The sequence below is a fragment of the Procambarus clarkii genome, chromosome 69, assembly GCF_040958095.1.
Source record: "Procambarus clarkii isolate CNS0578487 chromosome 69, FALCON_Pclarkii_2.0, whole genome shotgun sequence".
Taxonomy (NCBI): Eukaryota; Metazoa; Arthropoda; class Malacostraca; order Decapoda; family Cambaridae; genus Procambarus; species Procambarus clarkii.
The window spans coordinates 25,064,880-25,086,242 of NC_091218.1; the positions used below are offsets into that span (position 1 = coordinate 25,064,880).

A 21,363-nucleotide genomic window follows, 5' to 3' on the forward strand; every position below is an offset into this window, starting at 1 on the left:
GCACAGAGTTCAAGTCAAATTTTGGTAATTTTCTGGTAAAACTTTGCCATATCTGAACAGAAAATTGGATAACTGGAGATTAGGTTACATAAATCTTCAAGAACTGCAAATTTCATGATCTATAGTATTTTACAAGAGGACAAATGACAATATAAGCTGAAGTTTCTCTTCTTAAATTATTTTTTTGATTGATTGTGTGTGGAAACAAGAATCGTTTCCACATTGAATTGGATGTGGAACAATTGAATTGGAACAACCACCAATGAAGAATTGGTGGTTGTGGTATAAACAATTGCAAATATGTGTGACTGAAGTAACTTAGTAATGGAAAGCTATCTTGGCAACATAGCTTCACAGAACCACTAGGGTTTACCCAAAAATGGAAATTTCACTACATTTAATGCTCCCCCTCCCCGCTCAGCTCGTTGTCGCCGTGTGGGGGCTTAGTGGGCGGCTGCCGGAGTGTGATGCTCCTTGGGACAGTCCTCTGTCCTTTTCTAGCCTTGTGCTCCTGCTGCCGTCCTCTCCAATTCTGCTGGGCATCTTTTCCTTTTCCTTCTGTTTCGTTTTTCTCCCCCCTCTTCTCCTATCTGCTTGCCGTTTCCTGCCGACCTTTTGCTCGTTCTGGTTCTTCCCTTGGACTTCTTCTATTTTGACGCCCGGGTGCTTGAGGAGGCATACTCTTGCACCCGTAGAACTGCAGTACCCGACGTCGAGAGCGAGGGGACCCTTTTATTGTCAATCCCCATTTCGTCACTGAACCCGATCTCGACGGACTGTCGGTTTCTTAAGGTGGCGTTTGTGGGGCGTATACTCACGACGCACCCCTGGGAGGCCCCGGCAAGATCGGTGATAGCTTCTTGTTGGGTGTCCTGCCTCTAATTGTGGCTCCGTGGTGGGTGTGGGGGCACATTCGTGAATGAATTCTTCTTTTCGTCATGATGATAAACCCTGTTTCGGCTGCTTCTGGCTTACCTTCTCAGGCTCGTGGGGGGGGCGACCAAGCCCCCGGGTCGGTCCGTATTGGAAGACCGGGCTCTGTAGCCTCCGCTGCATTGGGCCCCGACCTTGCTCCTCCTTTGGCCTCTCTGACTCCTTCCCCTGGCTCCCCTCCCTCCTCTGTGGTTGGGTCGAGCCCCAAGCCCCCAGTGGTGACTACCTCGTCCCCTGGCGCGGCTCCTTCTCTAGTTGTAACTACTGCGCCTTTTAACCCCTCTCTCTCTGGGGGTTCTCACCGCCGTCCTCGTCACGGCCGCCCTCTCTCGATTCCTTCCAGTTCTGCTACCTATCAAGCCTTGTTTGGTCCCGCTTCGTGGGCCAAATATTTTGATCTCCTCCCTCTTGATTCTGCGCCTCCTGACGATTTCTCCCTCCATCGACATCTCGTTGATTCCGTGGATGCCTCCATTACTTTCAACCCCACTCGTCTCGGTACACGTATCATTGCTGCTCCTTCTCAGGATGCTGCTTCCCGCTTGGCTGCCTTATCCTGCCTTGGCGAGACCCCCGTTCGGGTCTCGAAGAACGCTCAGTTGAATGCCAGTGTTGGCACTATTTTGCTCCCGCCCCATGTTGCGACCGGTGTTCGGGACCTGCGCGACTGCCACGACGATATTCAACATATCCTTGCTGCCCAGGGCCATTCTATTCTCCAGGTGGACACGTTTACTCGTCCCCCTCATGGTAGTCGTCGTCAACCCCTCCGGGTTGTGAAGATTACCTTTGATGGTAGGACCCTTCCACCCTCTGTCATTCTTGCTGGTGCCAGGTGCTCTGTCCAGGAGTACATTCCTTCTCCTCGGCTCTGCAACAAGTGCTGGAGGTTTGGGCATGGTGCCCTCCGCTGCTCCGGGACTGTCTCTCTCTGTCCTTTGTGTGGTGGCGAAGGTCACTGTAAGTCGGAGTGCACTTCTCCCCAGGCTCGTTGCCTCAACTGCGGTGAGGCCCATCCTACCTTCTCCCGTGCGTGTGTGTCCATTACAAGCTTGAGGCAGCCGTCCTCAACTTGAAGCATCGGGAGCGTTTATCTTTTCCTGAGGCGAGACGCCAGGTTCGCCGGCTCCCGCCTTATGCTAATATCTCTTATGCTCACGTGTTGCGCTCTTCCTCTCCTCGTCCTTCCCGCCTTCCTCAGACTCACAACCGTTTCCGGGCCTTGGACCCTGATGCGCCCACTGCCCCCTCCTTTGTTCCTTTGGGTTCTCTCCCGAAGGATCCTCCTCCTGGTCCTCTGTCTGGGGTTCCCCTTCCTTCTACCCGGTCTGTCGTGTCTCCTGTGTCTTCTTCCTCGTCCCCCTCCGATCCTCCTTCCCATCCTCTTCCTCCATCTATCGGCTCTCCCCACCGCCTGTCGGTGCGGGCGGATGTCCATCGCTCTCCTAACGGCCGTCGTGTGTGCTCTCGTTCGGCTTCTCCTGTTGAGACACTGGAATCCGTTGCCCGGTACGTAGTTGCTGGGACACCGGTCTCTTTAAGTCAGAAGCATAAGCCTGGCTCCTCTCCTTCCTCTTCCCTGGCGGGTAAGAAGGCTTCGCTTTCTTCCTCAGCTCCTACTTCTGGCTCTGTTGCTCCTTCCCCTCCCGTTTCAGTGCTTGTGCCCCCTGTTCCTGCTATGGAGGTTTCTTTGGCCCCTGCTTCCCTTTCGGTTGCTGCTCTTGCTGGGGTGCGCTCCCCTCTTTCTACTCCCCCTCTTCCTGCTGCTGTCCTTGACTGCTCCTCTCCGTTGTCTCCTCCTCTTCCTCCTCCTCCTCCTCCTCCGGACCCCGCCTGCCCTCCTCTGATCTGTTCTCCCGTTTCCTTCCCTCCGTCTTTGCTCAGTTTACCCATGCCCCCTAACCCTGACTTTGCTGACCCTGATCCCGACCCTGATATTCTTTAACGTGCTCTGTTGCTCTTTCGCCTTTGTTTCTTCCTTGTTCTCTGTTTTTGTCCTTTCTCTTCTCGTCGTTGTCCATTCTTCAATGGAACGTTCGAGGTTATTACGCCAATTTCCTCGAACTCCAACTTCTGATTTCGCGGTTTTCGCCCCTTTGTGTCTGTCTCCAGGAGCCAATGCTTGGTGCTCGTCCTGGTCGTTTTCGTGGCTATTCCTTTCTCTCCCCCCCCCCCCAGCCATTGCTGGGGCTTCTAATTCTTCTGCTCTCTTGATTCGTGCTGATGTTCCCTTTGTTCCTTTGCTTTTTCCTTCGCTCTCCATTGTTCTGCTGCTCGTATCTTTGTGGGGAAATGGTACACAGTTTGTTCCATTTAGCTCCCCCCGAGTGTCCCGCTCTCTCTTCCTGATTTGAGACACCTCCTAGACTCCTTGCCGGAGCCTGTGCTCCTGCTGGGTGACTTCAATTGTCGTCATTCTTTTTGGGGTGACGTTCTGACGAATACCCGGGGTCGCCTCCTTGAGCCGTTTCTCCTCTCTTCCCTGTCTCTTCTGAATTCTGGTGAGCCCACTCATTTGGACTCTCGGACTCGCACCCTTTCTTGTCTTGATCTTTCTCTCTGCTCTTCTTCTCTTTACTTAGATTTCACGTGGCAGGTTCTTGATGACCTCCATGGAAGTGATCATTTCCCCATCCTTGTTTCCTTTTTCTCTTTTCGCCCTTCCCTCTCTTTCCCTAGGTGGCAGTTTGCTAAGGCAGACTGGACCCTATTTACCCTCAGTGCTGCTCTCTCTGACCTCTCCCTTCTGCCTCTCTCTCGCGCTCTCCTCCTTTTTCATGACACTGTCTTCAACGCTGCCCTCCGCTCTATCCCTCGCTCTTCCTCCCGGGGTCCACAGAAGTGCGTTCCCTGGTGGAATGCCGACTGTGCTCGGGCTGTCTGCTGTAAGCGTGCAGCCTGGAAGAGGCACCGCCGTAGGCAGACGACCGATTCTATTCTTTTCTTTCGGAAAGCGAGTGCGGTGGCCCGTAGGGCCATCCATACGGCTAAACGTGAATGTTGGGCGTCTTATGTCTCAACAATTATGTCCGAAACCCCTCTGGCCCAGATCTGGAAGCGTATCCGCAAGATAGCGGGTAAGTTCGTTCCCGATGTTTCACCGGTCCTTCACCTCCATGATACTCTTGTGGCGGACCCGTTGCAGGTCGCTTCCGAACTGGGTTCCCACTTTTCTTCTGTTAGCTCTGGTCTTCATCTTCCCCAATCTTTCCTTCTTCGTAAACCTGTCCTCGAGTCTCGTCCTTTAGATTTCTGCACTCATCTTCAGCTTCCCTATAATGATCCCTTCTCTCTCTCTGAACTTCGTTCTGCCCTGGCCCTCTGCGGTTCTACGGCGGCGGGCTCCGATGGTATTCATTATGAGATGCTTCGCCATCTCCCTCCGAGCACGTCTCAGTATTTACTGAGTCTGTATAATCGGATCTGGGAGTCGTCGTCAGTCCCTGAGGGCTGGCTCGATGCCGTTGTCCTCCCTGTTCGCAAACCGGGGTCTCTGGGTACTTCCCCTAAGGACTTTCGCCCTATTGCTCTCACAAGTTGTGTCTGCAAACTCTTTGAACGTATGGTTAACGTTCGTCTGATGTGGTTCCTGGAACACCATCACCTCCTCTCCCCTTCTCAATTTGGTTTCCGCAAGTGCCGCAGCACGACAGATGTCCTTGTGAACTTGGATGTCTATATTCGTACTGCTTTTGCTGCGAAGACCTCCGTTGTTGCCGTCCTTTTTGACCTGGAAAAGGCTTACGACACCACTTGGCGTTATCATATCCTATCTCAACTTCATTCTTTTGGCCTTCGTGGTCATCTCCCTCTCTTTCTCCGCAGCTTCCTCTCTCGTTGTTCCTTTCAGGTGCGCCTTGGTACCGCTCTCTCTCCCTCTTTTCAGCAATACGAAGGTGTGCCCCAGGGTAGTGTTCTGAGCACTACTCTTTTTCTGGTTGCCCTCAATGGTCTTCTTTCCTCTCTTCCTTCTGGTGTCTTCTCCGCTCTCTATGTCGATGATCTTACCCTTTGTTGTCAGGGTGATGATTCGCCTCTCCTTCAACGCCGGCTTCAACTTGCAATTGATGCCGTGTCGTCTTGGGCCACAGGTCATGGCTTCAAGTTCTCTACTTCTAAGACTTGTGCCATGACTTTTACGCGGAAACGGGTTGTTCCTCGTCCCTCTTTGTCACTTTATGGTCATCCCCTTGAATACAAAGATTCCGCGAAGCTTTTGGGGTTATTCCTTGACACTCGTTTGTCTTGGTCTCCCCATATCTCTTATCTCCGTGTTGAGTGCTCTAAGGCCCTTACCCTCCTTTGGGTCTTGTCCCATACTTCTTGGGGGGCAGATAGGCGCACTCTCCTTGCTTTACATTCCTCTCTCGTCCTGTCTAAGCTCGATTATGGTTGCCCTGCTTACTCGTCTGCTTCTCCTTCTACTCTTCGCCGTCTTGATGCTTTGCACCATACTGGGTTGCGCCTCAGTTCTGGTGCCTTTCGTTCGACTCCCATCCTTAGCTTGTATGTTGACACTGGCTTCCTGTCTCTCCAGGACCGCCGTGATCGCTACTGTCTTCGCTATCTTGCACGGTCCTTGCAACATCCTTCCTCTCGCCTCTGTCGTGCTTTAACTTTTACCCCTCCTGCGGTTCCTGTTCCTCTTCGCCACCTCCCTTTTTCTGTCCGGTTATCTCGCCTGCAGGATTCTCTTTCCGTTCGTATTTCTGATGTTGCTCCTCGTGTTGTTCCTTCTTTGCCCCCGTGGAGGGTCCCTCTTCCGCGGTTTTGTACATCCTTGACCTGTATCACTAAAGCTTTTACCCCTCCTACGGTTCTAAAACGCCTTTTCCTCGAGCACTTTTCTTCTCACTCCCGCTCCGTTTCTGTCTTCACCGATGGGTCTAAGTCAGCGGACGGTGTTGGCTACTCTGTTGTTTTTCCTGATCACACATATATGTGTCGCTTGCCTCCGGAGACTAGCATCTTTACAGCGGAACTTTATGCTATTCTCTCTGCTCTTCGTCTCCTGCTTTCTCGTTGTCAGTCTTCCTTTGTAGTTGTTGTTGACTCTCGTAGTGCCCTCATGGCTCTCGGGTCCTTTAACCCGGTTCATCCAGCAGTTGTCGAGATCCAGCATTGGCTGTTTCTCGTTCACAGTAAATTTAAGTCGGTTGAGTTTTGTTGGGTTCCCAGCCATATTGGTGTGTCTTTAAATGAACGTGCGGATGCTGCCGCCAAGGAAGCTGTCCGCTCTTGTCCCATCTCTCGTAAAGGCATTCCGTATTCCGACTTTTACCCGGTTATCCATTCCTCAGTCCTTACCCGTTGGCAGGCTTCTTGGTTGTCTGTTACTGGTAACAAGCTACGTACTCTTAAATGTTGTGTTTCCTCGTGGCAGTCCTCCTTCCACCGTAACCGGCGGTGGGAAATGGCTCTGGCGAGGTTGCGTATTGGCCATACTCGCTTAACCCATGGTCACTTGATGGAGCGCCGCCCTGCTCCTTATTGTCCTAGTTGCATTGTCCCTCTTACGGTCGTGCATGTCCTTCTTGAATGTCCTGACTTCCAGGACGAGCGTGTGTCTTGCTTTCCGACCGCCCCTTGCGGTCACCTGTCCCTCGATAGAATTCTTGGTGACTCGGATACTTTTGATATCGTTCGCCTTATGCGTTTTTGTTCTCGTATTGGCATCCTTGGTGATATTTAGCGCCCTCTGATTATTTTGCGTATTTGATGGTGCTACATAGCCTTCCCGGTTTGGTGCCTTCTTTTGATAATTACTTACTTACATTCAATGCTGGTTTTTGTTTTACTCATGATTTGTTGCAGACATGCAGCATATTTGCAAATATAGGAAAATATAGATTACTTCAATCTAAATGGAGCTCGGATTCTTTTTACTATTATTACCTTCTGTATGATGCTTATCATTGATTTGTGAGTGTTCATGTTTCAGGTGCTGTCATTGTTGAATGAAAGCTGTACCAAGGAGTCAGCAGTGGTGGGTGTTGTTGTTTGTGACTTAGTGGCTGCCCTTGGTCAGTGTCATCTCACTGATTCTACTCACTTAAACAGTATTCTCCATCTTATTGCAGGTAATGTACTTTTATTTTTTCCATTAGGATATGATGGTAAGCGTAGGCAATAGGCAGGCAGTATAGCACTCAGATTTTCTACATACATAGGTTTCATTTTCCAGTGAAAAGTGTCCGACATATCTCTGAAGTTACCAAGCTGTGCTAGAGCGCTGATCTAATAACAATAGTGGTGTGTACTGGTATATGTGGCATAGAGACATCCCTTTTTTTAAATTTTGGTACTGTGTGTGTGTTTCTGAACCAGTGCCACAGTCAAAACTTATCAACTATTGATTTAAAATACATTGAATAAAATAAAATACACTGAATAAAATATAATACCAAACAGCACAACAGCCAGCAGCTAGCTTAGTGACTGAAGTAATAGATAAGACTAATTATCAGTTGGGAAAAAGTTGCAAAATGCCTGATACTTGTGAGCAAGTATTAAAAGAGGAATCTAGCTGTGACTGTGATGCCACATGAGTGGGATAATGTGAACACCAGACATTAACGACCAAGAGGTACCATATACAGTACCTAAATAATTCTTGAACATATAAAATTAAGCTCATTTGTGCTTGTGTATACATATTTACAAGTATTCTAATAATGCAACATTTGCACAAGTTTGCAGAGTGATATCCACTCCACCCCCAGTTGGGGGGAGACTCACTATGCTCACTCTCTTGTCATTGGCTAATTTTCAGGTTTGGGGGTTTTGGGGTTCTGCTAGAGTCCTGGGTCTGGTTTTTCATTCTGGCTTCTCATCTTCATGAGTATTTTGATTATCCTCCTCCCTGGTAAATCCCTTGTTTTCCATATTCTCTGTTGTTAGCTTCAGGGAGCCACCAGAGGCTGCTCCAGTAATTGAGCATTGAATTTAACGAAATGCCTCTTCTGATAGGCACTTGATTCTTGATTCATATAGTCTTGATAGGATTCTTGATTCCCTTCCCTTACAGGAACTGGAGTGACTAATTGTTGGAATAGAAGCCTTTGAGTATTTAGCCATTTCAGTAGTTCGTTTTATGTGAACTTGTACAGTTGTTCGTATTGATTCACTTACTGTTTGGATTTGTTCTCTGTGAGGGTGATTGTAATAATTATCTCCCTGTGCTTCTTTGAGGGGGTCCAGATTCTGGTTTTGGTCTGGCCATACAGTAATCCTATGGCTGATGCAACTCAATAGGAGGAAGCCACCTCGGCAAGATAGCTTCAGGAAGCCACTTAGGTCCTACCAGAATGAGGTAAAACAAGTTGGTTTTATACAACCTGACAGATCAAGTCGACAGATCAAAACATCATCACTAACTAAAGTTTCAGGTGTGTGGGTTGGGTGTCTAAAACAGCTTATTTTAAAAAATAGATAAGAAAATTAAAAATATAACTGCAACAGGTTACATGGTACTTAATGAAAATTCCTCAGAATAGCTTTCATGACATGTTTTATTTCCAGATGTAATGGCAGGGGTGTTGAAGAGCTCTAATCCTTTGGTCCATCAGTGTGCCCTGGATGCATTTGTTGTCTTTGGCCAGCACACACTTCATGAAGAAGTAAGTTTTGATGGGTAACATGCTTATCGTATTTTGATGTACATTATAATTTGAAAGCCTGAATGCTCCCCATAACAGGTGATTTATGTAATAACTAATGCCTTGGCTGGAGTCAGGGAGTGATACATGTGGATCCTAAGAGTTTCCACACTTTTACCATCTTTTCTGGGAGGGCTCCACTGTGGCTCCCTGTTGCTAACTACCTGAATAGTTTCATACCACATCACACCATCCCCTTGCCAATCCTTTAAATCTTACCAGGGACCAAAACCTGGCCTGCTTCACAGACACACAGAAAGCAGAGGATACTAGATCACACTTGCTCATATATTTCACAAAACTTAACATACATCTCATGTACTTCCTTGCCCAATAGCAAGTCTTTCCAATCAGATTCCTTAAAGAACTTTCTATGTTCCCCATAAGTGTCCTCGCCTGAAATCAAGTTTTTCAACTGCTTCAACTTCCTTATTCTCTTCTAGTTTATAATGCATTGCAAAAAGACATTTCCATAAGGACATGATCACTTTAGCCAGTTGCTTGTTTTAGTGCGCTCTTTGGTAATCTTGTATCCTCAGACTTTCCTGTGCTTCTATTGAAGGGGCTAGATTCTGATCCTGGTGTTGGGTAGAGCCTGGTATGACACCTATGGTTTGGATGATTCCAGGTGAGTAGCTCGCTGAGTTACTGAAAGACCCACCAGAAAGTAGTGTTTCATTATATTCATTGTTGGATTTTTAACCATGTGCTTCTTTTGTGCTTCTCCTAAGCCTGCCTGGTCATTAGATAGGTTACTAGACTTTGTCAGAGAGGTTCCGGTCATTGTATTTTGATGATCTTACTCTTAAGACTTGCACCTTGCTCTTGCTATGTGACAGGTTCAATGAGTCTTATGCATCATTGCATCACAAAGGCTTCATGGTGTTTGTTAGGGGTGACTTGTTTGCCTTTACCTCAGTCCCTCCTTCCTCCCTAAGAATAAACCAGTTTTTTTTAGGCCGGGTACCATTGTCATCAAGGCAAGTTTTTTTTTTTTTTGCATCCTGACATGCAATACTCCTAATGTAATGTCCTGAAAACTGAAAGAAATTCCTGATATTTAAAACTTGTGTATAGCCAACTGAACTTTAAAATTTCATCCTAAAATTCTGAGTGTCATAACAGAAAATGAGGAGAATAAATGGGGAGGTAAATGTAACAGCCCCATAAGTGCAATTAAGTACTAAGTATGACAGTCAGGAAGTGTACTTCTTACACTTAGTATTAAAACGTACTGTCAATTCGGAGGATGGATTGGGTAGGAGGTAGTATCGTCGCTGGCAGTATCAGAGGTAGTAACGTCACACTCCACTGCTGTGCCGCTCGTCCGTGCAGCTCTTCCCTCCCTGAGAGGCGGAGGGGGGAGCCCTGGAACACCCCGCTTCGGTTACCCAGCACTCCAGTTCATTCACTAATGTGGTCCAGGTCAGGACTTCTTCTGTGGCCTTGATTTTGGTGGCCCTGTGCTAGGTCCCTGTGATTGTACATGTCTTAAGGGTTTTAGTGTTTTGATCTCCCCCTTGTTAGGTTTGTGCCTTAACCGGTTAGCAACACCTTGCCTTGGCTTCCCATAGCAGTCAGCTTATGGGCCCCTGGAAAACCCTGTCAGGACTCGGTGGTCCTATGCCTGCGTCTTCCGAGTTTTAGCCTGCCTCGTGTGGGTTTGAAGGTTGCTGTATGCCCTTGTCTCAGGGCGACAGTCGACTTTTATGCCTCCGTCATGCTGCCTGTTGGATCAACGACACCTTTGACCCGGAGTTTTGCGAGTCATGTTCTCTACTTGTTCTCCAGTTCTATTGTGATGACAATACTGTTAGGGTACAGGCAGCACCCACGTTGCATGTTAGGTTTAGGTTGCTGCAACGTGCTAGGTTGGTTTCCCACCCGGATGCCCCGCTTTGATTATAGGGACCTGAGGATGTTAGACGCTTCGACTTTGGTTCAGTCCACGCTCCCTGGTCCTTCCCCTGTTGTTCACCCTGCACCTTTCCCTCCCCTGATTCTGGCTCCCAAACATCTTAGGGTTTTGGAGTTGGGGCAGGGTTTAGTATGTAATGAGACTCGGGCAGGGAATGGGGCAGACTCAGGCTGCCCCATTTGGATTGGGGACAGAGGCATTCAAGCCGGTTCCTCCTACCAAGGCTTCTGTGTTCCACCAGCAGGTCCCCTTCTTTTCAGCTTTTCCCCTGGACTCTGCCTTTTCTTCAGGGGTAGAAGGTATGAAGTACTGCTCTGCTCTGAGTCCCGACTTGGGGGTTCCCGGGGTTGGGGAGAAGTTGAACTGGGGGCCTTGGGACCCCTTTGCAGTCAGTTGTCTCGACTTCACGTTGAGGAGTGTGTGGTGGGCGTCTCCCGGGTAAGTCCCTCTTTTCCATATCTCTGGTTATGTAGCTCCAGGAAGTCGAAGGGGCTCCCTACAGAAAACCAGCATTGAATATAATGAAATGCCATTTTCTGGGTGAGCCCCGGAGGTTCCCTGGCAACCCTCCCTCTCTCTGGTCAGCAGTTTTTTGCGTTGTTTGATGCTTAGCTCCCAAACTTGAGTTCTGGGTAGCCGGCGTGGGGAGGTCCGGGGCTCCCCCCTCCCCCTCTCAGGGAGGGGAGGGCTTCTTGAGATGATTTCGGTTCTTTAGTGTCCCTGCGGCCCGGTCCTCGACCAGGCCTCCACCCCCAGGAAGCAGCCCGTGACAGCTGACTAACTCCCAGGTACCTATTTACTGCTAGGTAACAGGGGCATTCAGGGTGAAAGAAACATTGCCCATTTGTTTCTGCCTTGTGCGGGAATCGAACCCGCGCCACAGAATTACGAGTCCTGCGTGCTATCCACCAGGCTACGAGGCCCCCCAGCCCGGACAGCTTGTCCGGGCTGCCCGGACAAGCAGTGCAGAAGTGGAGTGTGATGTTTGCTTGTTTCCTTGGGATTGGAGGGAGTTCTGCTTCTCTTTTTGTTTTTTTGTTGTACATTTCTTACCATGTGGGGTTTTGTTATGCATACCTTTCTGGGTGCCTAACCCTGGTTGATGGCAGATAAGGAAAAAAACCCAACCACAGGGGGGTTTTCCAGGGCCATTGCTCCCTGAACCTCTCTGAGGGTGGGGGGGGCAGGTTCTGGCTCGTGGTCTCTGGTAGGCTGAACTCTATAGACTAATGCACCGGTCTAATATATCACACATTAGCCCAATAGCTCCAGGGAGCCTCCGGATCTCACCCAGAAAATGGAGTTTCATTACATTCAATGCTGGATTTTTAGTTCCCATGATAAAATAAGGCATTTTAACAATAAGAAAAACTATTTTTGGGAATAATTTATTTGTTCTGCGCACCAGAGGCTTGTCATATTTTATAGCTATGCAGTACAGTGGTTAAGGTATAGGCACCATACAACTGCTGCATATTCCCACTTTGGTCTTACAAAGGTCGTAAACAATTTCTTAAATATTTTGCCATCCCTGTATTTAAAAGTGATTCTAAAGTTGGAAAGTGTAGCATATGCTCCTCACACAATGTTTTTCATGTGATCCTCAGGTGATGGGTTTTTTCCAAAACCACCCCTAAATTTCTTTCTTTATCATTATTCTTTCAAGCTTTTTCACATAATTTGCAGGTTGTGTGGCCTATTTTTCCCTGTCCACATCTAATAATGTGGCATTTATTCACATTAAATTCCATTTGCCAAGTGTTACTCCATACTAATTTTGTCTAGGTCTTTTTGAAGGGCATTACATTTGTGTAAGTTTGTTATCTTCCCTAATAATTTAACATCATAGCATCATGTTTATATAATCTGTATTCCTTCTGATAAACCTTTTATATAGACAATGAACATTACTGCTGCTAGAACTAAACCCTGTGGTACTCCAATAGTGATATTTTTCCAGTCTGATACATTGACTCTGATTACTGTACTGCCCTCCATTTATTGCCAGAAAATATTTCATCCACAATAGAAGTGTAGCTTTGATTTCCTTTAGTTAGGGATTATGTAGGAAAGTGTGTGACTTGGAACCTTAAAGTGCTTAGGGTGCTGCCACATGTTGGGGGGGAAAGTCTGGGGACTTGGAACCTTAAAGTGCTTAAGGTGCTGCCACATGTTGGGGGGGAAAGTCTGGGGGACTTGGAATAATCAGGTGCTCAAGATTCTGCCACATGTTTGGGGGGGGGAGATGATAGCCAGACAAGCAAATGAGCAGATAAACAAATCCACAAGGGCCGTGACGAGGATTCGAACCTGCGTCCGGGAGCATCCCAGACACAGGTGATCTCTGTGATTTGTGATCTCTGTGTGAAATGAGCAGATAGTAGAAGCAATCTGTTAAGTTATTTGTGAGGCCAAAAAAAGGCTTGAAAAAACCTTGTGAATTCTGATGAATGAATTTATTTTTCTATTGTTGACATGCACTGTTTAAGTTAATTTATATACAATTATTAGAGATTGCCCAATATTTTCAGGTTTTGCCAATGTGCCTTCACAGATGTAAAAAAGAATTGAAAAAAAAAGTTGCCAGCTATTTGAAACAGGAGCTGTTTGTGTTACCAGAAGATCAAACAAAGTTATTACTACTCAAGCAGCAGAATATTTCTTGTATATCTCAGGATATATCAAACATTCAAATGGATTTTAAGCCCATCGGAGGCAGTTCATCTATAGAAACTTTGCGAGTACATGTCAATGAACATAATCCCCAAGATCTACTTAACCAGGATCAGAAGCCATCCAAAAGACTACGAGATGAAGATTTTACTCCAGAAAAAGAAGAAGAACCTGACTTAAAAATGTTGATCACTTCCTTACATAACTCTCATAATATATTAAAAAAAGTAAGAAATAATTTGTATATAGAAGAGAGAGAGAGAGATACAATTAAATCTATTTTACAGGAAATGATATGCACTTGGGATGTGAAAACTAATGAAAATTAACCATTTCATTTAAGATTAGTGTATTTTATCAGTGTTAGGAATACCAGAAATGTTACAATACAAATAAGAGTTATATATATATATATATATATATGTATGTATGAATGTATGTATGTATGTATGTATGTTGTATGCTCTGTTTACTACATCTACACTACAACAGATTGCAACTTATGAATTATACAGTAGAAGAAGCTATTTCATCACTAATCAATCTTGCAGGCATGTAATTTTCAAAAATAAATAATCTCAAATTCTGTGTAGCTCAAAACAGTTTTCTACAATGGGATGCAAGAATGTTTGGAAACTTCCAGAAGATACCCACAATCCTTTGTACATTGCAGGACAGAAATGCCAAAATATATTGTAACTCAAAATAAAAATATTAAACTGGAAATCCTAAGACCAAAAGTTTTAATTAAATGTCATTCATTATATTGGAGGATGTAATGTATTGAAATTACTTTACAGTTTTGCCATTATCATTTCCCAATTTCACACTTTCATTAGGGAGGAAGGCATCAGCCAGAGAAACAAGAGGGCAGTGTAGTAAAGGAAGGTTAACCACTGTACTATGCACACCATGATATTATGGGGAAAGGGTGTGCGCCAACCAACTTATCACGTTAGTACTGTATATCACAATTTGAAACTTCCATGGGTACATGGGCTTACATTCTGTTCCTCAGGGCTTTAGTAAACAGGTACCGTCTGAAAATCAATAACAAAAATTTAGATCCTCCCTGGCTTTGAAAGCATTAGTAATGGGAGAACAACCAGGCTGACTCCAGCTGCAAGCTGACGTATGCAACTGGAGCTCACAGCACAGTTGTGCAGGTCTGGCCCATGGCACCACTTAATGAAGAATAAAATAAGTATCAGTAAATGCAATTATTTTGCAGTGATAGTGTCATTACAATCAGGATCATCTATAAAAACTATGTACAGTACAGTGTTCAGGAATCAGTGAACACAATGCTAGTTATGATATTCACAGCATGAGAGGAGAGAGAGAGAGGGTTTGCCAATTGTTTCGGGTATCTACGCATATGAAATGACCTCTTGCTCCTTTACAATATAATATAACCTTGTGGAAATGTTTTCATATTCAGCATTTAGTGGCAGGAATGTGATAATAGCAGTTCTGTGGCTACTCTTAATGATGTTCATTGTATATTAGAACCATTTTGTATCATCACATGAAGTCTACCTGGTGTCGTCTGTGCACATCATGGGCTCCAAGCTTTTTATTTCATCGGCAGATAAAAATGTTGATATGTGATGATTGCATATAGTATGCATATAGCAAAAACTGCTGTTGTTTTATTGTTCAAAAAATATATTTGAACTCATATTAGTACAGGACACGAATACTGTATATCTGAATTATATACCAATATTCTACATGTTTTGTGATACAAATAATATTACCAGCCTGATGTATCATTACACAGGAAAAACCATGGTAAAAAACATTTACAATACAAAGAAAATATGATATAATCGTAAGCAATGTTGGACTGGGCTGAACTCTGATGACTAGTTATAAGATTATTTCACCAGAAACACTTAGTGGTTTGTAACGGTGCATAAAAATGTAGATACTGTAGTTATATTTGTATTCTACTATTTAATATTTTACACGCAGTTTTATTCTAAAAATATAATGTGGCCAAAATATGAGAAACATATTTTTGAGCGTAGGGATGTTCCACACATTTGTTTATATAAATTTTTCAAATTACATACACTGCAGCCACATCGGTGCAAGCGTCGCCGGACGGATATTCACTCAGCTCCCATGAAGTGTTGAACTTGCCTGCTACATCCCCCTCCCCGCTCAGCTCGTTGTCGCCGTGTGGGGGCTTAGTGGGCGGCTGCCGGAGTGTGATGCTCCTTGGGACAGTCCTCTGTCCTTTTCTAGCCTTGTGCTCCTGCTGCCGTCCTCTCCAATTCTGCTGGGCACCTTTTCCTTTTCCTTCTGTTTCGTTTTTCTCCCCCCTCTTCTATCTGCTTGCCGTTTCCTGCCGACCTTTTGCTCGTTCTGGTTCTTCCCTTGGACTTCTATTTTGACGCCCGGGTGCTTGAGGAGGCATACTCTTGCACCCGTAGAACTGTAGTACCCGACGTCGAGAGCGAGGGGAACCTTTTATTGTCAATCCCCCTTTCGTCACTGAACCCGATCTCGACGGACTGTCGGTTTCTTAAGGTGGCGTTTGTGGGGCGTATACTCACAACGCACCCCTAGGAGGCCCCGACAAGATCGGCGATGGCTTCTTGTTGGGTGTCCTGCCTCTAATTGTGGCTCCATGGTGGGTGTGGGGGCACATTCGTGAATGAATTCTTCTTTTCGTCAAGATGATAACCCCTGTTTCGGCTTCTTCTGGTTTACCTTCTCAGGCTCGTGGGGTGGGCGACCAAGCCCCCGAGTCGGTCCGTATTGGAAGAGCGGGCTCTGTAGCCTCCGCTGCTTTGGGCCTCGACCTTGCTCCTCCTTTGGCCTCTCTGCCTCCTTCCCCTGGCTCCCCTCCCTCCTCTGTGGTTGGGTCGAGCCCCAAGCCCCCAGTGGTGACTACCTCGTCCCCTGGCGCGGCTCCTTCTCTAGTTGTAACTACTGCACCTTTTAACCCCTCTCTCTGGGGGTTCTCACCGCCGTCCTCGTCGCGGCCGCCCTCACTCGATTCCTTCCAGTTCTGCTACCTATCAAGCCTTGTTTGGTCCCGCTTCGTGGGCCAAATATTTTGATCTCCTCCCTCTTGATTCTGCGCCTCCTGACGATTTCTCCCTCCATCGACATCTCATTGATTCCGTGGATGCCTCCGTTACTTTCAACCCCACTCGTCTCGGTACACGTATCGTTGCTGCTCCTTCTCAGGATGCTGCTTCCCGCTTGGCTGCCTTATCCTGCCTTGGCGAGACCCCCGTTCGGGTCTCGAAGAACGCTCAGTTGAATGCCGGTGTTGGAACTATTTTGCTCCCGCCCCATGTTGCGACCGGTGTTCGGGACCTGCGCGACTGCCACGACGATATTCAACATATCCTCGCTGCCCAGGGCCATTCTATTCTCCAGGTGGACACGTTTACTCGTCCCCCTCGTGGTAGTCGCCGTCAACCCCTCCGGGTTGTGAAGATTACCTTTGATGGTAGGACCCTTCCACCCTCTGTCATTCTTGCTGGTGCCAGGTGCTCTGTCCAGGAGTACATTCCTTCTCCTCAGCTCTGCAACAAGTGCTGGAGGTTTGGGCATGGTGCCCTCCGCTGCTCCGGGACTGTCTCTCTCTGTCCTTTGTGTGGTGGCGAAGGTCACTCTTAAGTCAGAGTGCACTTCTCCCCAGGCTCGTTGCCTCAACTGCGGTGAGGCCCATCCTACCTTCTCCCGTGCGTGTGTCCATTACAAGCTTGAGGCAGCCGTCCTCAACTTGAAGCACCGGGAGCGTTTATCTTTTCCTGAGGCGAGGCGCCAGGTTCGCCGGCTCCCGCCTTATGCTAATATCTCTTATGCTCGCGTGTTGCGCTCTTCCTCTCCTCGTCCTTCCCGCCTTCCTCAGACTCACAACTGTTTCCGGGCCTTGGACCCTGATGCGCCCACTGCCCCCTCCTCTGTTCCTTTGGGTTCTCTCCCGAAGGATCCTCCTCCTGGTCCTCTGTCTGGGGTTTCCCTTCCTTCTACCCGGTCTGTCCTGTCTTCTGTGTCTTCTTCCTCGTCCCCCTCCGATCCTCCTTCCCATCCTCTTCCTCCATCTATCGGCTCTCCCCTCCGCCTGTCGGTACGGGCGGATGTCCATCGCTCTCCTAACGGCCGTCGTGTGTGCTCTCGTTCGGCTTCTCCTGTTGAGACACTGGAATCCGTTGCCCGGTACGTAGTTGCTGGGACACCGGTCTCTTTAAGTCAGAAGCGTAAGCCTGGCTCCTCTCCTTCCTCTTCCCTGGCGGGTAAGAAGGCTTCGCTTTCTTCCTCAGCTCCTCCTTCTGGCTCTGTTGCTCCTTCCCCTCCCGTTTCAGTGCTTGCGCCCCCTGTTCCTGCTATGGAGGTTTCTTTGGCCCCTGCTTCCCTTTCGGTTGCTGCTCTTGCTGGGGTGCGCTCCCCTCTTTCTACTTCCCCTCTTCCTGCTGCTGTCCTTGACTGCTCCTCTCTGTTGTCTCCTCCTCTTCCTCCTCCTCTTCCTCCTCCTCCTCCTCCTCCGGACCCTGCCCGCCCACCTCTGATCTGTTCTCCCGTTTCCTTCCCTCCGTCTTTGCTCAGTTTACCCATGCCCCCTAACCCTGACTTTGCTGACCCTGATCCCGACCCTGATATTCTTTTAACGTGCTCTGTTGCTCTTTCGCCTTTGTTTCTTCCTTGTTCTCTGTTTTTGTCCTTTCTCTTCTCGTCGTTGTCCATTCTTCAATGGAACGTTCGAGGTTATTACGCCAATTTCCTCGAACTCCAACTTCTGATTTCGCGGTTTTTGCCCCTTTGTGTCTGTCTCCAGGAGCCAATGCTTGGTGCTCGTCCTGGTCGTTTTCGTGGCTATTCCTTTCTCTCCCCCCCCCCCCCCCCCAGCCATTGCTGGGGCTTCTAATTCTTCTGCTCTCTTGATTCGGGCTGATGTTCCCTTTGTTCCTTTACTTTTTCCTTCGCCTCTCCATTGTTCTGCTGCTCGTATCTTTGTAGGGAAATGGTACACAGTTTGTTTCATTTATCTCCTCCCGAGTGTCCCGCTCTCTCTTCCTGATTTGAAACACCTCGTAGACTCCGTGCCGGAGCCTGTGCTCCTGCTGGGTGACTTCAATTGTCGTCATTCTCTTTGGGGTGACGTTCTGACGAATACCCGGGGTCGCCTCCTTGAGCCGTTTCTCCTCTCTTCTTCCCTGTCTCTTCTGAATTCTGGTGAGCCCACTCATTTGGACTCTCGGACTCGCACCCTTTCTTGTCTTGATCTTTCTCTCTGCTCTTCTTCTCTTTACTTAGATTTCACGTGGCAGGTTCTTGATGACCTCCATGGAAGTGATCATTTCCCCATCCTTGTTTCCTTTTTCTCCTTTCGCCCTTCCCTCTCTTTCCCTAGGTGGCAGTTTGCTAAGGCAGACTGGACCCTATTTACCCTCAGTGCTGCTCTCTCTGACCTCTCCCTTCTGCCTCTCTCTCGCGCTCTCCTCCTTTTTCATGACACTGTCTTCAACGCTGCCCTCCGCTCTATTCCTCGCTCTTCCTCTCGGGGTCCACGGAAGTGCGTTCCCTGGTGGAATGCCGACTGTGCTCGGGCTGTCCACTGTAAGCGTGCAGCCTGGAAGAGGCACCGCCGTAGGCAGACGACCGTTTCTTTTCTTTTCTTTCGGAAAGCGAGTGCGGTGGCCCGTAGGGCCATCCGTACGGCTAAACGTGAATGTTGGGCATCTTATGTCTCAACAATTATGTCCGAAACCCCTCTGGCCCAGATCTGGAAGCGTATCCGCAAGATAGCGGGTAAGTTCGTTCCCGATGTTTCACCGGTCCTTCACCTCCATGATATTCTTGTGGCGGACCCATTGCAGGTCGCTTCCGAACTGGGTTCCCACTTTTCTTCTGTTAGCTCTGGTCTTCATCTTCCCCAATCTTTCCTTCTTCGTAAACCTGTCCTTGAGTCTCGTCCTTTAGATTTCTGCACCCATCTTCAGCTTCCCTATAATGATCCCTTCTCTCTCTCTGAACTTCGTTCTGCCCTGGCCCTCTGCGGTTCTACGGCGGCGGGCTCCGATGGTATTCATTATGAGATGCTTCGCCATCTCCCTCTGAGCACGTCTCAGTATTTACTGAGTCTGTATAATCGGATCTGGGAGTCGTCGTCAGTCCCTGAGGACTGGCTCGATGCCGTTGTCCTCCCTGTTCGCAAACCGGGGTCTCTGGGTACTTCCCCTAAGGACTTTCGCCCTATTGCTCTCACAAGTTGTGTCTGCAAACTCTTTGAACGTATGGTTAACGTTCGTCTGATGTGGTTCCTGGAACACCATCACCTCCTCTCCCCTTCTCAATTTGGTTTCCGCAAGTGCCGCAGCACGACAGATGTCCTGGTGAACTTGGAGGTCTATATTCGTACTGCTTTTGCTGCGAAGACCTCCGTTGTTGCCGTCCTTTTTGACCTAGAAAAGGCTTACGACACCACTTGGCGTTATCATATCCTATCTCAACTTCATTCTTTTGGCCTTCGTGGTCATCTCCCTCTCTTTCTCCGCAGCTTCCTCTCTCGTCGTTCCTTTCGGGTGCGCCTTGGTACCGCTCTCTCTCCCTCTTTTCAGCAATACGAAGGTGTGCCCCAGGGTAGTGTTCTGAGCACTACTCTTTTTCTGGTTGCCCTCAATGGTCTTCTTTCCTCTCTTCCTTCTGGTGTCTTCTCCGCTCTCTATGTCGATGATCTTACCCTTTGTTGTCAGGGTGATGATTCGCCTCTCCTTCAACGCCGGCTTCAACTTGCAATTGATGCCGTGTCGTCTTGGGCCACAGGTCATGGCTTCAAGTTCTCTACTTCTAAGACTTGTGCCATGACTTTTACGCGGAAACGGGTTGTTCCTCGTCCCTCTTTGTCACTTTATGGTCATCCCCTTGAATACAAAGATTCCGCGAAGCTTTTGGGGTTATTCCTTGACACTCGTTTGTCTCGGTCTCCCCATATCTCTTACCTCCGTGTTGAGTGCTCTAAGGCCCTTACCCTCCTTCGGGTCTTGTCCCATACTTCTTGGGGGGCAGATAGGCGCACTCTCCTTGCTTTACATTCCTCTCTCGTCCTGTCTAAGCTCGATTATGGTTGCCCTGCTTACTCGTCTGCTTCTCCTTCTACTCTTCGCCGTCTTGATGCTTTGCACCATACTGGGTTGCGCCTCAGTTCTGGTGCCTTTCGTTCGACTCCCATCCTTAGCTTGTATGTTGACACTGGCTTCCTGTCTCTCCAGGACCGCCGTGATCGCTACTGTCTTCGCTATCTTGCGCGGTCCTTGCAACATCCTTCCTCTCGCCTCTGTCGTGCTTTAACTTTTACCCCTCCTGCGGTTCCTGTTCCTCTTCACCACCTCCCTCTTTCTGTCCGGTTATCTCGCCTACAGGATTCTCTTTCCGTTCGTATTTCTGATGTTTCTCCTCGTGTTGTTCCTTCTTTGCCCCCGTGGAGGGTCCCTCTTCCGAGGTTTTGTACATCCTTGACCCGTATCACTAAAGCTTTTACCCCTCCTACGGTTCTAAAACGCCTTTTCCTCGAGAATTTTTCTTCTCACTCCCGCTCCGTTTCTGTCTTCACCGATGGGTCTAAGTCAGCGGACGGTGTTGGCTACTCTGTTGTTTTTCCTGATCGCACTTATATGTGTCGCTTGCCTCCGGAGACTAGCATCTTTACAGCGGAACTTTATGCTATTCTCTATGCTCTTCGTCTCCTGCTTTCTCGTTTTCAGTCTTCCTTTGTGGTTGTTGTTGACTCTCGTAGTGCCCTCATGGCTCTCGGGTCCTTTAATCCGGTTCATCCAGTAGTTGTCGAGATCCAGCATTAGCTGTTTCTCGTTCACAGTAAATTTAAGTCGGTTGAGTTTTGTTGGGTTCCCAGCTATATTGGTGTGTCTTTAAATGAGCGTGCGGATGCTGCCGCTAAGGAAGCTGTCCGCTCTTGTCCCATCTCTCGTAAAGGCATTCCGTATTCCGACTTTTACCCGGTTATCCATTCCTCAGTACTTACCCGTTGGCAGGCTTCTTGGTTGTCTGTTACTGGTAACAAGCTACGTACTCTTAAATGTTGTGTTTCCTCGTGGCCGTCCTCCTTCCACCGTAACCGGCGGTGGGAAACAGCTCTGGCGAGGTTGCGTATTGGCCATACTCGCTTAACCCATGGTCACTTGATGGAGCGCCACCCTG

At 48.0% G+C, this 21,363-nt stretch overlaps 1 protein-coding gene across 7 annotated transcripts in view; it reads left to right on the forward strand.

Annotated features, from left to right (window-relative positions):
- The window catches only part of LOC123772277 (FIGNL1-interacting regulator of recombination and mitosis), a 43,771-nt gene extending 29,849 nt beyond the window's left edge, over window positions 1-13,922 (forward strand). For 6 of the 7 annotated variants that reach the window (XM_069311265.1, XM_069311267.1, XM_069311263.1 and 3 more), the window contains 3 exons: window positions 6,875-7,013; window positions 8,455-8,552; window positions 13,041-13,922. In XM_069311265.1, the coding sequence (XP_069167366.1) occupies window positions 6,875-7,013; window positions 8,455-8,552; window positions 13,041-13,511 (708 nt within the window). In that variant the 3' untranslated portion in view covers window positions 13,512-13,922. Of the gene's footprint in view, window positions 1-6,874; window positions 7,014-8,133; window positions 8,292-8,454; window positions 8,553-13,040 lie in introns of those variants that run through there. The other variant, XM_069311269.1, reaches the window with a different exon arrangement.
- The last annotated feature ends 7,441 nt before the right edge of the window (window positions 13,923-21,363 follow it).